The following is a 15445-nucleotide window of genomic DNA, read 5'->3' as shown; positions in this document are numbered from 1 at the left end:
CCAAAACACACTCTAAAAAAGCACATATTGTGCCTCCATTTTCCGCCATTGTGCGGAAGCAAAATCAGCCTTTCCCATCAGCCACACACACACACACCGTTGATATCATACGTCTCCAAGAGAGTTAGGAGTTGCTTAAGCACACAGACAATTTTAAGATCACAGGGCAGCTTCCTCTCTCAATGGAGATTAGAACTGTTCGTGTGGAGTGTGTAAACCCATAGCAACTCTCCACCGAGTGTCTTTTGGGGGAGAGAAGGGGGAGACGGACAGCCTAAAGCAGATATGAACTATGATTTCTCATTTGTCATCCCCAGAATGGTTCCCTACAGAATCAGGACAGCTCAGAGCTCAGCCTTCCAACACTCAGACCTCCTTCCAACCAATATTTCTATCAGGAATATAAATGGATTCTTGTTTGTTTTGGGCGGACCAATACAACAGGGAGATTTTAAACCCTTTTCGATGACATATGATATGGTTTATTTCTCGAGAGAGAGAGAGAGAGAGAGAGAGAGAGAAGACGGAGGATCTCCCTAGGAAAACGACTTGTTGCCTCTTTGAGCGAGCGGTTTTCTCTCTGTGTCACACTTGAGACCATTGTGTGTGTGTGTGTGTCCATTTGTTCGTTTGTGTGTTATTACTGTCTAACTGCGTTTTGAGTAATTGTGTAATTGTGTCGTAATCGAGATGGCTTCCTCGTAACATTTTAGTCCCTGCATCTCCGTAGGAGTGACATTCCTCTCTCTCACACACACACACACACACACACCACCTGGGACTGGACTGGAAATAACAGGGAAAAGTCTGCCTGTGGAATTCCAGAGCTGTGAAATGGGGCGTGCTATTCTGCTGAGCTGCTGGTTCTGGAATACAGGGCTGAGGAGTTGCATACATTTATTTTCCTAGTCCCAGAACAGCCCCGAGGACGGAGAGAAAGAGGAAGAGGGGGAGTCGGGAGAAAAGACAGACAGGCAACACCTCCACATCCCATCCCCTCCCCCTTTCAAGAACCTGACAGAATAAACTGTGTGTGTGTGTATAGCTGCCCTGGCACAATATTGCTATCAGGCCTGTAGATTTGTATTCATTTTCCTTGGAGGGGACATGTGCTTTCCTTGCAGGGTGCAGATTAATGTCTTAGTGGGGCTCTGCTGGGAGGGAGAGACACCACAGCTACACAGAGAGAGATACGAGCAAAATTAAGAGAGAGAGGATAGATAGGGGAATATAAATAAAAAAAATTGATGGTTTATTCAGTAGACTTTTTACACTAGTAAACACAATAGAAATTCTTTACAACCTGGTAAAACACAGACATGTTACCCTACCCGCTGTTTAAAGACAGCGATGACAGGTGTGGCAGGGGAACAGGAGGACCCGGCAGGGGACAGACACACAGCTAACCCAGCCTGCTGGAGACTTAGAGTCTCAAAGCCCTAGCACGCCACTGATGCCAGGGTGCCAATCTGTCCACACAGGCTGGCCACAGGAAAGAGCCGTCGATTTGGGACTTATGAAAAGGTCCTGAGGACGTGGATATATGCCTTCGTCGGCGCTCACCAAAACAAAAACAATGGCACAGCGCTGGGCTTGAACTGATGAGGCTGAGAGCCAGAGCGCGGCAATTCACAATTCTCTAGCAGGGAGAGTACTTGATGATACTTAATGGAAAAAAAACGCATTGTTTTTAATTATTACATTTTAAGCTTTCCCCAAACCATAGCCCTAACTTTAACCACTCTAAATGTATACCTAAACTTAACCCTTTGAGTTGTTTCTATTTTAGCCCTGTAACAATGTGGAATTAACCCTGTAACCACGTGGAATTAATGGGTCCAAAAAAAATATATACAATTATGGCAGATTCCAAAGTGAAACTATGAGATGAGGTTGATCCACAAACTCAACACTGCCATGTTCAATGGGCTTCAGTGGTGTAGTGGAGGGTATACACAGCTATACGCTGTATATCCACTTATTATTCAGAGGGCAATGCGTATACTCACTTCTTAATCCCCATGATGCCTATCAAAGTAGTGGAGTGGAGGTCTACGCTATATCAATTAATAAGGCTGATGGAACAGATCAGAACAGAACGTTTCGCTTCAAATGTTGATGAACTGTTATTTCTTCACATTTTAGGCGCAGCGGTGTGCACACGGCAGTAGCCGACGCGCGAATGTTACAAAATGCAATTTGCGGAAGACACCGTTCTAAAATGCACGTGCAAACGGTTTCATGGACAGAGACGGAAATATCTGTTAGACATTTAGAAAGAGGGGAGATCTAAAGATGCAACAACCATTATGGGTTGCTAATATGACTAGGATAATGCCTTTGGCTGCTAGACAATGACATAAAGTTGAAAGAAAACCAATAGAACAGGAGAATGCATAATAACAAAGTCTTTATAAAATAATTGCCTCCATGTTTCCATGGTGGGATTTTGGTTATAGGTTACTTTGAATCAAGGTAAGACATGCCTCATAATATGAAGCAAAATGTCCAGGTTTAAAACAATTAAGGAATGGGGAAAATATAGCAATGCTAATGATAGGCCTAATCGTCTTCTTGTAGATGGAAAGGCTTTCCCAAAAACCTTCTCAATTAAATGTTAACAAGCTACAGAGTAGCCTATGCCTACCTGGCTGAATGATATCATGATTACTTGCGAACTCCATCTCATGTGCTACAGAAACACTGCTAACTGAATAGCAGTGTTAGGTGCCTGTGCACTTGAATTAAAGGGTAACTACACTAAATAAATCTAAAATGTATTTTTTTTCTTAGTCCTCAAAAGCGGTCTCCTGATGTGGTTTAAGCATTGTTATGGACCTTTTCTATTTTTCTATTGTAACGGCCGTCGAAGGGAGTAGACCAAGGCGCAGCGGGTTGAGTGCTCATTTTTAACTTTTATTGAATACGTAAACAAAACAAACGACAGCTTAACAGTTCCGTCAGGTACAAAACACTAGACTGAAAACAACCACCCACAAACACAGGCTGAAAAACCTCTACTAAATAGGACCTCCAATCAGAGGCAACAAGAAACAGCTGCCTCCAATTGAAGGTCAAACAAAAAACCTAAACATAGAAACAGAAAAACTAGACACGGACATAGAAATATACTAACATAGAACATATACCAAAACCTCCGAAACATAAAACAAACACCCCCTGCCACGCCCTGACCAAACTACAATAACAAACAACCTCTTTTACTGGTCAGGACGTGACATCTATAAAAAATATGTGACTTTGAGAATGAAAACCTGGGGGGGACAAAATGGAAAAATCTGAAACCTGTGACTCAGTTGACAGACTAATTTATCTGCTTTAATAGACGGCCTACTATTAGCCTACTTGCACAGTACAACTTGGGTTGACCTGACTCTGAAATACTAATATGGGATTCATCATTTTAGGTCAGTCAGAGTGTGTTACTGTTTCTCATAGAACTTCACACAGATCACCTTTCCTTCGCTGGGTGGTCCGTTTGGGAAAACGTTGGCTACATTAGAGTATATCCAATTCTCCTGGCGCCACTACAGCACCGATGGGCATGAAATGGGAGAAAACATTAAGAAAAAGAGGACGTAGGTGTTCTCCCTGAAATTGTTGTATATTCTTATAACACTGTAGTAAGAACACATTTTCTGCTTCAGAAAGCAGACTCACTGCAGCAACCTCAGATACTTGGCCAGGCATGAAACCTCTGTCATTGTAGGAACACAGCAACAGCCTTCAGGGCAACAAGCAGTGTTGGGGAAACTACTTTGAAAAGATAGTTTACCAAGTTACAAATTACTTCACACTGAAACAAGCAGTGTTGGGGAAACTACTCTGAAAAGATAGTTTACCAAGTTACAAATTACTTCACACTGAAACAAGCAGTGTTGGGGAAACTACTCTGAAAAGATAGTTTACCAAGTTACAAATTACTTCACACTGAAACAAGCAGTGTTGGGGAAACTACTCTGAAAAGATAGTTTACCAAGTTACAAATTACTTCACACTGAAACAAGCAGTGTTGGGGAAACTACTCTGAAAAGATAGTTTACCAAGTTACAAATTACTTTACACTGAAAGAAGTTAAGCTACACGAAAGCTACCCTTAAGAGAAATATAGTTTACTTAACTACTCTTTCAAAGTAACTTTAGTTAACTACATCCAAACTAATTTGTGAAAAATCATCATATGTAAATCTGAAATGTCAACTACAAATTACAAGACCAGTTCACTTTGGGGTCATATGTTAACAGAATGTGTAATTTAGCCCATTAAACACAAAAAAACGATGTTTCAAGTGAGAATTAGACAGGTCTGATGCCAAAGAATGAAGGAAATGATTGCCCATATTTTATTTTTGCTAAAAAAGTAGTGTGTAGTTCCAGTAGCTATCTACACCGCTACATGGCAAAAACGTTATTAACTACTGAAAACACTACCTAGATTTGAATTCAGTTCAAATACCACCAAGCTACTTCAAAATGTAGTTAAATTACTAGGTTAACTACATGTAGTTCACTACTCCCAAACACTGGTCAACAAGTCACTGCCAACAACTCAGATCCTACAGGGTCATGGCCTCAGTGTGATGCTGCTAAGCGATAGAGAGCCATACTATCTGTGAATACATCTGACCTGCTTTCATGCTCCATTCCCAGGGTGGGGAGTGAAAGGGAAAAAAGAATGAAAGAGAGAGAAAAGGTATGGGCCTACTTCCCAGCCTCCTCCTCATTGGACCACGACAGCCTCTCTTTCTACCCCTCTGTTCTCTTCTGTGTATGCAGCCGGAAATACATTCGTATCCCTCGTGGACCGGTTGGTACCTAAAACATTTTCCATTCAGGCTGCATAGGCTTCGATTTACTCCTTAACTTTATTTAATGGTGAGAAAAGAGGAAATAAACTGGGGAAATATGTGTACTTTCCTTATGAAACACCATTTTCCACCACCATGCAAGAGTGGCTAAATGCTAATCCTGTGTATCGCGTTCAGGCAATCTGGTTAAAACTATTTTTTGACGCAGTTTCTTTTGACGCCTCAAAATGTGCGTGCGAGAGTGAAGCGCGTCAATTCACAGACACCGCGTTGCGAAAACCAACTTAAATGTCAAGAGAATCCATTTAAACAGTTGTATTTGTTATGTTCACTATGTAGCCCTTACATATTATTGTTGTGTGTTCCTTTTGACTCGCCTTATATGTCCTATGGGAGCTACTGTACCTGCCTGCCAGCACTAAACAGTTATGTTAGCTCACCAACTGTGAGGAGAGTTGTAGATACAGCCTAGCAGTTCATAAAGAACTTAGCTAGTCTCGTCGTTTAACATAAAAGTATTCTCTCTTGAAATCGGAGTCCTCGATTTTTCCAGCTCAGTCTGCCTAGGCTATACACGACCAGGCAATATACGACTAGGCTATATACGACTAGGCTATACACGACTAGGCTATATACGACTAGGCTATATACGACCAGGCTATATACGACCAGGCTATATACGACTAGGCTATATACGACTAGGCTATATACGACCAGGCTATACACGACTAGGCTATATACGACCAGGCTATATACGACTAGGCTATATACGACTAGGCTATATACGACTAGGCTATATACGACCAAAATCAACACAGGTAGGCTGCATTGTTTCAAATATATATCTCATTTGACTGAAACCTTAGCTTACAGACCAATACATTTTAAACTACATATTTAGCTAGTCTACTTAGCATAGGGAATTAACAATTTCTCAAATTCCTTTGCAACAAACGACCCATGCCATTTATCTGCTTATTTTATCAGAATCGCTCCGCATACACTTGAGAAAAATACACCGTTGACGCTCACGCCGGTTTGTTTTCTCTACGTCACTACCAAAAAACCACTTGTCCATTGATTTGGGCTTCAGCAGCAACGCATTAGTGGAAACCAAGACTGTTCTCAGGGCAGACCTGGTTGTAGCTAGATATGTTCGATTCGCGTTGGGGACAATTTTAACATTTTAGCTAATCCTAACCCTTTTCCTAACCTTAACCTAATTCTCCTAACCTGCTGCGTATGTTCTCTTCGCCTGCGACGAAAAGGGTCAAAACCGACAGACCCGCCCTGAGAAGAGTCTTGGTTTCCACTAATGAGATACAGCCCTGCATTAGGTTAGGGGTGAAAAACCAGACTGCTGTAACATGATTGGCTGAACACGATACACATCATCTGGGATTAGCATTCAGCCACTAGCATTGTGGTGTAAAAATTAAAATATGCATAAAGAGGAAATCGAAGCCTTTAAAGCCTGAATGGAAAATGTTTTCGGTAAAAATCGGTCCACGGGGAAACGAATGTACTGCCGGCTGCATACAATGCATTTGGACGGTAAGATGACGTGACTCAATATCGCCATCTGCCAGCCTTTGGGCTAGTCTTACTGGTCTGTTACAGTCACAAACACACTGTGCCAACTTAATCAAACGTTTCTTCTCCTTCTCTCTCCTGTTCTTCCCGTCTGTCCACTGTTGGAAACCTGTCCATTCATTTCTCCTATATGGATGGATTTGGGTATAGTTATAGCAGGGGTTGTGAATTAAAGAGGTACGGTAAGGAGAGGGGGGAGCGCTTTCAGACTGTTAGGATACAGCTAACCTGACTAGCTTATGATGAAGTGGTGTCTGTCCCCCTCTCTGTCTCCTTCTCTGACCCATAACAGGGGGGGGGTCACCTAATCTTCTGTGGGTGCAGTGCTGTTGATTAGGAGGATCATATCCTGTCCTTTTCTCTCTCTCTCCTGTCCTCTCTCTCACTCTACAGTTTCCTCTCCAATCCTTATTACCACTCAGATATACATCTAACATGACTGACTTCCTAACCATGAAAATACCATGATCCCCTTGACAACAAACATCGATAAACCATCAGCGAGTAAACAGTTAACCCGCTAAACACTACCCCTTCTCATCCTCTCCCCCTTGACAAAACCTCGCCAAAACCCTCCCGTGCTCCCGTGTCCTTGGTTCAGGCGACATTCGGTGACCCTCGGACAGACCCTCGCACGTGAGGCGACGGGCCATTTAATTCACAAGTTTGTCCTATTCCTAACGTTGTTCTGAATGCCTAGCACCACACCAGAAGGCAGGGAGACCTGCAGGGAGAGAAAACGCCCTGCGTTGTTTCACAGGCATGTTGAATCTGTAGGCTACATACATAACATCACCATGGCGAGCAAAAACCACATTTCATACTGTCTTATTAATGCGGTATATGAATGCACTAACACAGCGTAATTCAGACATAAGGCTATCAGATGTATTTTTTAACTGTGGGCCTGGTGATTTGGTAGGCTACTCTCGATAAAATAGGTTATCAAGATGTTGTTAAAAGAACGCTTGGATTTGACACCACGGTAGACTATGATGACAATTAAACAAGGATAATCCGCCTACTAAACCCATCAAATAGGACCCACACGGTGTTACCCTTTGTAAAATGAATAGGCTATTCGTTTGGATGTTGGGGTAGGCTTAGACAGGAATAACTGATCCACGTTGACGTATCCACGAAGCGGAAAATAAATGCGACAAGGCATTGTGGGCTGGATAGCCAACATGAGCGCAAGGAACAGCATTTATAACAATATAAAACTTGGTAGAAAAGTATTACCTTTAGCTTGAGTCTCATATTCGGCTACGATCTCCTTGTCCTTTCGGAATTTGGCCGTAGACGTCATGGCTTGTTCTTCTAATCAAAAGCACTATTCGTCGCAATAATGGGTTATAGGAGCAATCAGAGAGAAAAAATGGAACTGAAACAATTCGTCTGGAAGCAGACCCCACTGAAATATTGTAGCGAGCAGCCCCACAGCCCGTGGAATGGTATTGTCTTCTGCCCCCTTCACTCTGGCCGCATTGTAAGAGTTTGGCGCTGCCGTATTCCCATTCGTGTGGACCCCTTCCTCAATGCGTTCCCAAACCCGTTTATAGAGCAAACAGAGGAGAGATGCATTCCCCTAAACCAACAATAACCAGTCAGCCAGCACGGCCGGATGAGGAGACTCCCAAAAAGTTTAGTCCTTCAGTGAGTGGTTGTAACCACGACGGTCGGAGGATGGCCTGGCTCCGTGGCTCTCTGCGCTTCCTCCTAGAGTCAGAGTGGGGTACATGGATGAGCTGGGAATGGGAAGCCAATGCGCAGGCATGGGGGAAAAGCCCACACACTAAGCATGTATCGCATTTATCTGGTTGATACATAAACTGCAGAGTGCTTGTCCATACATATTCATTATCACACTAGCCCAGTATTTAATACTGTGTATGTATGGATAAAATAGTGGGCTTTACACATCATTCAAACCTATAACAATGGGCAACTTTATTGATACTGCAGTGATTAGGCCAGATGCTGGGTGTTGCCATGTGTCTGGGGGTTGGGTGTAGGGTTTACAGGGTTGGGAGGGCAGTCCGATGAGATCCAACTGTAGTTCTTAACAGTGACGCTTAGAGTTGGTGAACGGACCCTTGCCTACACACTACACTGTAATAAAACATAGGGCTAATCTGACTCAATATAATAGCTGTACTCTTGAAATGTGATTGACTAATTACCTGAGAGAAATGCATTAGATTGTTTTAGGGTGGGGCCATATCTGGCAGAGTCCAGAGAACATAAAGGTCCAAATATATTTCAGTTCAATGTGGTCCAATGTGCCCATGACATTGACAATATAATTGACTAAAAACAGTTCAACTCAGAAAAGGGTAATAACACTTAAAAACAAACTGGGGTACCTTTTTATAAGGGCTTGTAAATTATATAAGCAGTTACACTTTGTATTAGTTTATAGGTAGCTTAGAACACGTTACAGTTAATATAGCCTAGGCCTATCTCGAGGGAAATAGAGTCATATGGTGTTTGCAAAACATGGGCATATCACAATGTCAACCAATCAATGAGTTATAGCTCTTTTACTAAACTAACTATAGCGGCTGAGCGAAAACCCCTTTAAAGAAGGTGCTATCAAAGTTTAGCCCTACAGATGATATTAACGATAACATATATAACATTGTATATACAACATTGGATCTTGTAGAGTAGTAGGCTGCAATATAGCCTGGAATTGTAGCATGAGGTCAAAATCTATCATGTATATATTTTTTTTACAGACATTCAGATCAAATATATTTATAATTAGCTCATTGCTCTATCTGCGGTCAGATCACGCAAGTTCCAATATTGTCGCAAGATGCATTTGGCTGTAGAAAAGAAATAGGAGGATATTTAAATACATACATTACAACAATGTGAAAAACGAAAGGCTTTTATACGTGGAGGGAAATACAACTGTTCCATTTGAACATGTGTGGCATAAGAATGAAAGCCTTGCGGAATCAGCCTGTTCGCTAAATTCACAATTATTTCCTTTTCACTCATCCATAAGTGAAGGGGGAAATAATAGGGATGGTTACATCAGGCTATAAGAATAACGCATTTAGCTATTTTTTTGCCATAGAAAAGTCTCAGGACCAGAGGTAGGCTAAGGAGCTAGCTAGTCAAGTCCACTGAGGTATAATAAGAAGGTAAAGTCTCCGGGATACCGTTTGCTAACTAGCTAGATACCCATTGTCTTTCTACAAACGTTGACATACATCAAAGTTATGACTTGCAAAAGTTACTTTTCTAACTATTTGTATGATATAAACACATACTGCATCGCACACGCTTTACAATGCAAGTTGCTAAAAGCAAATCTTATACATGCACCACATTGATTTTACCTCGTATGTCGATTTCCATGAGAATACGAGCTTTACTATTTAATTGAAGTCCCTCGTGAAGATTTATTTGGTGCTTTCTTCACCAATTCTCAAAAATAACCCCGCCTCTTCATCGAAACATATGAGATTTTGCATCTTTCGATTGGCTGAATTGATTATGAATGGCATAACATGCTTTAAATCGACTGTCAAGATTACCTAGGTAGGCGTGACATACGATTATTACCCAATGGAATAGTCATTATTGTCCTCGAGAGCCAATCGAAATTCGACCTAAAGCCGTTTAAAAAATGTTTCAGGAAGTATCGGTAGCTAACAGGAAGTTATAAACAATCAACACAACAGTGAAACTGGCTGGCTACTACTACAACATTTGACTGAATCTGTGAATGCAACGACGCAACTGAACAAAGATTCAGGAGATTGTTTCATATGGGAAGAGCACTTCGAAGATAAGTTGAAATGGCAACAGACCATTAGCTATTTTGAACATCGGATGCTGTGTTATTGTGGTCACTCGTTACTTTAACTGACGTAGCTAACGATAGCTATCTTGCGACTTTGTGTTGACAAGTAGTTAATGTAGCTAGCTTGCCATCAACAAGAGTCGGTAGCTATCTAGTTAGCTAATTATTGACACCTCCAATATAGACGTGGAAACGTTAACGGTAGCTATATGACAACGTTACGCCATCTGATTTGTGGCGTATGTTTTATAACCAACCTGCTGCTAACGACCTCCAGCTAGTTGTTGCTAGCTAAGTTACCTAATAAGTTATCCAGTAACAATAGTGTTTAGCTAGCTAACTTAGGTAACAGTTAGCTATACATTTTTATTTTTGGTAACGTTCGTTTCAGAGGAGCTACCATTGCTACATTGATCGATCTGTTTTGACACATTTCCTCTGGACACTGGGATTCTGGGGCTAGCAGAACAGTATTTAAAGAGCATGTCTACCTCCAACTTCAAAAACAAATGTGTCACTCAAGTGAATTGTGTATACTGTGAGAGTCTACTCTGCACAAGAGGAATGAAGGCAGTACTTCTTGCAGACACAGAAATTGAGCTGTTTTCTACGGACATACCTCCCAACAGGTAAGCAATACCGCCACTATTGTAATGACATGATCACTGAATGTGTGGATGGAGTTGTGACTAATGAGCTAATATTATGTTTACTATGGGGGGGTCTCTCATCTGTCAGTTGTTTTTGTTCATATGTTGAGTGTTTGTGATTACTGTGAGATATAGTGAATACTTTATAAATCAACATAAGTTCTTATCCATTATCACACTCTATGGCTAGAATGAGATGGTGCCCCTTTGTTCTTTCTAACAATCCCAATAACCCCCCCCCCACCCACCCCACCCCACCCCACCCACCTCCTCATCTAGAACTGTTGACTTTGTGGCCAGCTGCTACTCTACAGAAAGCTGCAGATGCAAACTGAGAGATATCGCCTGCCTGAAATGGTATGTATTTAACGTTACTGTAATCACAGGTTTGCCTGCTCACGTCACTCTAACCTGTTTGCATCGCCATATAATCCTATGTGCTTTATGTTAATAAAATAACAGCGCAAACACTGTGGTGGCTGTTTTGGTGGGGGTGTTGTTTAATTCATATTTATATTGACAAATACCAATGTAAATGCATGCAAATGTCCATGTGTTGTGCTTCAGTAGGAAAGTTGTTCAGCCAGCAGTTTGGTGGGTACAGGAAGGCTTTTGTCAGGCCCCTTTTGTTTCTCCTGTGCTTTGTTGTTGTTCACAGAAACGCATTGGGTAGATAATAGACACCTACTGCCTACTGATAGTTAGCACTTTCACAGGTGCTCCCTATAAAAAGCTGACATGTTTTTTTGTTTCTCTCTCTCACCCTCCCTCTCTACATATAAATTTCCCCCTCCCCGTTTCTCTGTATCGATTTCCTCCTCTCTGCCTCCCCTCTCTCCCCCTCTTCAGTGGTAATGTTGTGGGGTATCACGTGGTCGCTCCCTGTAAGCCCTGCTTGCTGTCCTGTAACAATGGCCATTTCTGGATGTTTAACAGTGATGCTGTGTCCACCCTCAACCGACTGGATGCTACAGGTTAAAACTTCTTTCACTCACTGTCTCCCAGCACACTGGCCTCTTACAGTACCTGCTCATGAAGAATACAGACTGTATCCCAAGAGGAATGTCCTGAACCCAAAGGAGTTAGTTAAAGTAAATGTAAAGAAGAATTTCCCCTAAATGCATAGTTTGTGACAAGATGCAACACCGACTGACACAATGTTTGGCATTGTGTGTGTACTCTTCCTATCTCTACTACCACATCAGTAAGCACCAGCAGAAACAAATGCAGAGGTTGAATATATTACTTGGGGTCATTGTGCAACGCCTGGATGCCAGCCTGTTTCAGCTTTGGCCATTTTTTGATTGACTAAGCTAGTTGGCGAGGAAAGACTTAATTAAACTGCTGCACCACACAGTCTGCCACACACAAACTTTGGTGATGACTTTGTCTTTTGTTGCAGGTTTAAACTTGTTGCTGTGGGGAGACCTTCCCGAGCTAGAGGACAGTGAGAACGAGGAATCAGAAAGCCCATCAGAGGAGGAGTGTATCAGGTAGAGAGGGATGAGAGATGGAGGAGCAAGACCTACCAGAACCCCCAGGAACAGATGGAGAAGAAGCAGTGAGCGAAAGAGGAGAGGGGGGCTTACCCTGTGACCACATCCCCCTTCCCAACATCTGTCTGTTAGAAACACTCTCCGATCTTTCTCCTCTCTCTCTCTCTCTCTCTCTCTCTCTCTCTCTCTCTCTCTCTCTGGGCGAAACCAATGATAGAACTGGACTGTCGGAACTGCCCTCTCTCCTCAAACTCACAACTGAACCCCCAATCAAACAAACTCATCTTTCTGATTCACCGACGGACAGACAGCCGGATGGATGGATGGTCTCAACATTTCACATGGCTGTTTTATACCCTTTGGGTTGCCTATTGCCATTGGACACTGGATTGAACATTGTATGCTGTGTTTTAGATTTGTGTCAGTCCTGTGTTGGTCCTTGAACAATCACGATGATGTTGTGTTTCGGTTTCAGAATCTGACATTGTTTACATTGAGTATTTGCCAGTTTATCTTGTCACTCTTTCATGAGGAGGGCCAGTGTGATCAACAAATGGTACTAGAACATAGACTATAGATACGAGTTTGGTTCTAGGGCGCCTCTGTGGTGGGACTGAAGATGCTCTAGGAAAACAGATTAAGCCTAATTACGCACATGTCACCCGAACCTGGCGAAGGAGCCAGACAGAAAATACATGATCGTGAAAAGGAAAGTTGACGTCCACTCACTACATTGTTGACATAGTAACAATATTGCAGCAAAAAACAGTGAGAGCGTTGCTATCCTAACCCAGTATGATTGAACACTTGAACGGTTGTGTGCTTGTCAGAGCACTATATGAGTATACTGTATATTTGAGTATGGATCACTTATATAAAGGAGTGCGTGTGTCGAGCAGAACTTTCTATTGCTGCTGAAGCTTTTGCTTCAGCCAACCTTCTCGACTTGTATTCTAATGGCCTTGGATCGGATTTGTATTCTGTGGAGAACTGACTGTCATCGCAGGAGGTCATGCTCACCCTCTCACTGGAGCTAAAATGTGTTCGCTAGCTTTGTTTTGATGCATCGGTGCCCAGCAAGTACTGTCGCAATGAGTGACATATCTTAAATTAGCGTTAATATACCTCCCAGTTCAAGCAGACAAGCTATGCCTGTGTTAAAAGGATATGTTGAAGCTTACATGGGAAATTATTTTGGGGTCGTAACGAGCAGTACGAAAGGTAGACATGCACACCAAATACCTGAAATGGCAGTCACCAATTTGAAATGGCAGTCACCAAGGCCCAGCGCAGTCAAAATGTGATTGTTTTATGTTTCCACACTGAGGTTGGAATAATACTGTGAAATTGTGAATATGATGATAATGCCCTTTTAGTGTGAGAGCTGTTTGAAAAGACCACCTGAAGTTTCAGCCTGTTTTGGTGGGATGGAGTTTTGATGTGCCTGGTATCACCACCAGGCAGTGAATTGGTTAATGGACCAATAAGAAAGAGTTCCAAACCTCTCGGCCAATAACAACTAGTTTTCCGTTTCCCCTCCCCACTCAGACCACTCCGATAGTCTTAGCAAAATTCTTGCTTGAGAAATTGCTCTTTGCTAAAAAGCTATTTTTGCTTATTTTTGACCATTTTAATAAACTATCACAGCAAGGTACTTGATTGTTACCCAGAAGTGAGTCCATATTGAGATGAAAGCCACTGCGTTGGACCGTTTTAAATGATGTTCTAAGCTCTGGCTTAGTGGATCACATCTTATGATTATCTCAATCCCACAGACAATCTCTTTCCACTTAAATGTTCCCTTTGTTTCATTTTCATTCACAAAAGCAATGCTTTGTAGTGTACTGTCGTTTTTTTATTTTTCTCTGTTTATTTTACATTTCACTTGCATTTGAGTGTTACGTTTGGAGGCTGATTTTTGTTTTGAAGTTTTACCTTAGTGAAGGTATCACCTGAGAGCTTCCTATAGCATAGGACAATAGGGAGATAATCGAAGACCATCAAAACAGTGACCAATTAAAAAAAAAAATAGAAATCTCCCTTGAATATGATTAACTTCAGTAGCGTGCTTTTATTTATTAATTTTAATGTATGTATTTATTAACAGGCATTTGCTGTGTTTATACTGATGTGACTTGCCCTGCTGAAAAAAACATGTATATTCTGAAATTGCACTGAAACTGCATTGGTAGTTTGAAACATTTGTTATTTTTAATGCTTATTGTATTGATAATACACAACTTTTCCAAAATATCTATTGTTTTGTGAACTTTTTGGTCACAAAGAATCTTCAGGTACTGAAGCAAATCTTCACATGTGAGTTCTCTCCCATTGAGTTCAGCTCTAACTGTGTAGGTGTAATGTCTGTGGATGTGATGTTGGAATGTTGCTCTGACTGTCCTGATCTGCCAGCAACACACAATACAGCACAGCCATGGTAGGAGTCCATATGCACACTCAGCAGATGGGCGTGTGTAGGTTTTACTATACTTGTGAGTACCAGAAGTCCTCACAAGAATAGTAAACCAATGAAAATTCAGAGAAGTGAGGCCATTTTGCCATCCACACTTTGAGAAAGGCTATTTTCGGCTTAGGAGTTAGGGTTCAAATTAAGGTTAGGGATGGATTTTTCAATGGAAATTGTTGGTCCCCAAGAAGTCCTAAAGTATAGTAAGACACGCTGCCTTCAGAAAGTATTCAGACCCCTTGACTTTATTCACATTTTGTTACGTTACAGCCTTATTCTAAAATGTATTAAAATGTTGTTTTTTTCCCTTCATCAATCTACACACAATACCCCATAATGACAAAGCTAAAACAGTTTTTTAGACATATTTACATAAGTATTCAGACCCTTTACTCAGTAGTTTGTTGAAGCACCTTTGGCAGTGATACAGCATTGAGTCTTATTCAGTATGACGCTACAAGCTTGGCACACCTGTATTTGGGGAGTTTCTCCCATTCTTCTCTGCAGATCCTCTCATGGTTGGATGGAGAGCATTGCCGCACAACTATTTTCAGGTCTCTCCAGAGATGTTTGATCGGGTTCAAGTCTAG

The 15445-nt window shown here is 41.7% G+C and overlaps 2 protein-coding genes across 4 annotated transcripts in view; one reads left to right on the top strand and one right to left on the bottom strand.

Moving 5' to 3' along the window:
- The window catches only part of LOC106582832 (SLIT-ROBO Rho GTPase-activating protein 2), a 140165-nt gene extending 130235 nt beyond the window's left edge, over positions 1-9930 (bottom strand). For all 3 annotated transcript variants that reach the window (XM_014166320.2, XM_014166321.2, XM_014166323.2), the window contains exons 1-2: positions 9776-9930; positions 7665-8141 (exon numbers count right to left, since the gene is read on the bottom strand). In XM_014166320.2, the coding sequence (XP_014021795.1) occupies positions 7665-7731 (67 nt within the window). In that variant the 5' untranslated portion in view covers positions 7732-8141; positions 9776-9930. The remainder of the gene's footprint in view (positions 1-7664; positions 8142-9775) is intronic.
- A 144-nt stretch (positions 9931-10074) lies between these two features.
- On the top strand, positions 10075-14641 carry fam72a (family with sequence similarity 72 member A). The gene is made up of 4 exons (XM_014166319.2): positions 10075-10871; positions 11172-11249; positions 11742-11866; positions 12295-14641. Exons 1-4 carry the CDS (start codon positions 10726-10728, stop codon positions 12387-12389), a joined length of 444 nt encoding a protein of 147 aa, XP_014021794.1. The 5' UTR covers positions 10075-10725; the 3' UTR covers positions 12390-14641.
- The last annotated feature ends 804 nt before the right edge of the window (positions 14642-15445 follow it).

The sequence above is a fragment of the Salmo salar genome, chromosome ssa22, assembly GCF_905237065.1.
Source record: "Salmo salar chromosome ssa22, Ssal_v3.1, whole genome shotgun sequence".
Taxonomy (NCBI): domain Eukaryota; kingdom Metazoa; phylum Chordata; class Actinopteri; order Salmoniformes; family Salmonidae; genus Salmo; species Salmo salar.
The sequence above is the reverse complement of the archived record's forward strand: the minus strand, read 5'-3'. Positions and strand labels throughout refer to the sequence as shown.

Coding starts and splice junctions, on each gene's coding strand:
- fam72a (XM_014166319.2), top strand. CDS start 10,726: ATGTCTACCTCCAACTTCAAAAACAAATGTGTCACTCAAGTGAATTGT. Junction 10,872..11,171: donor ACGGACATACCTCCCAACAG/GTAAGCAATACC, acceptor CTCCTCATCTAG/AACTGTTGACTTTGTGGCCA. Junction 11,250..11,741: donor GATATCGCCTGCCTGAAATG/GTATGTATTTAA, acceptor CCCCCTCTTCAG/TGGTAATGTTGTGGGGTATC.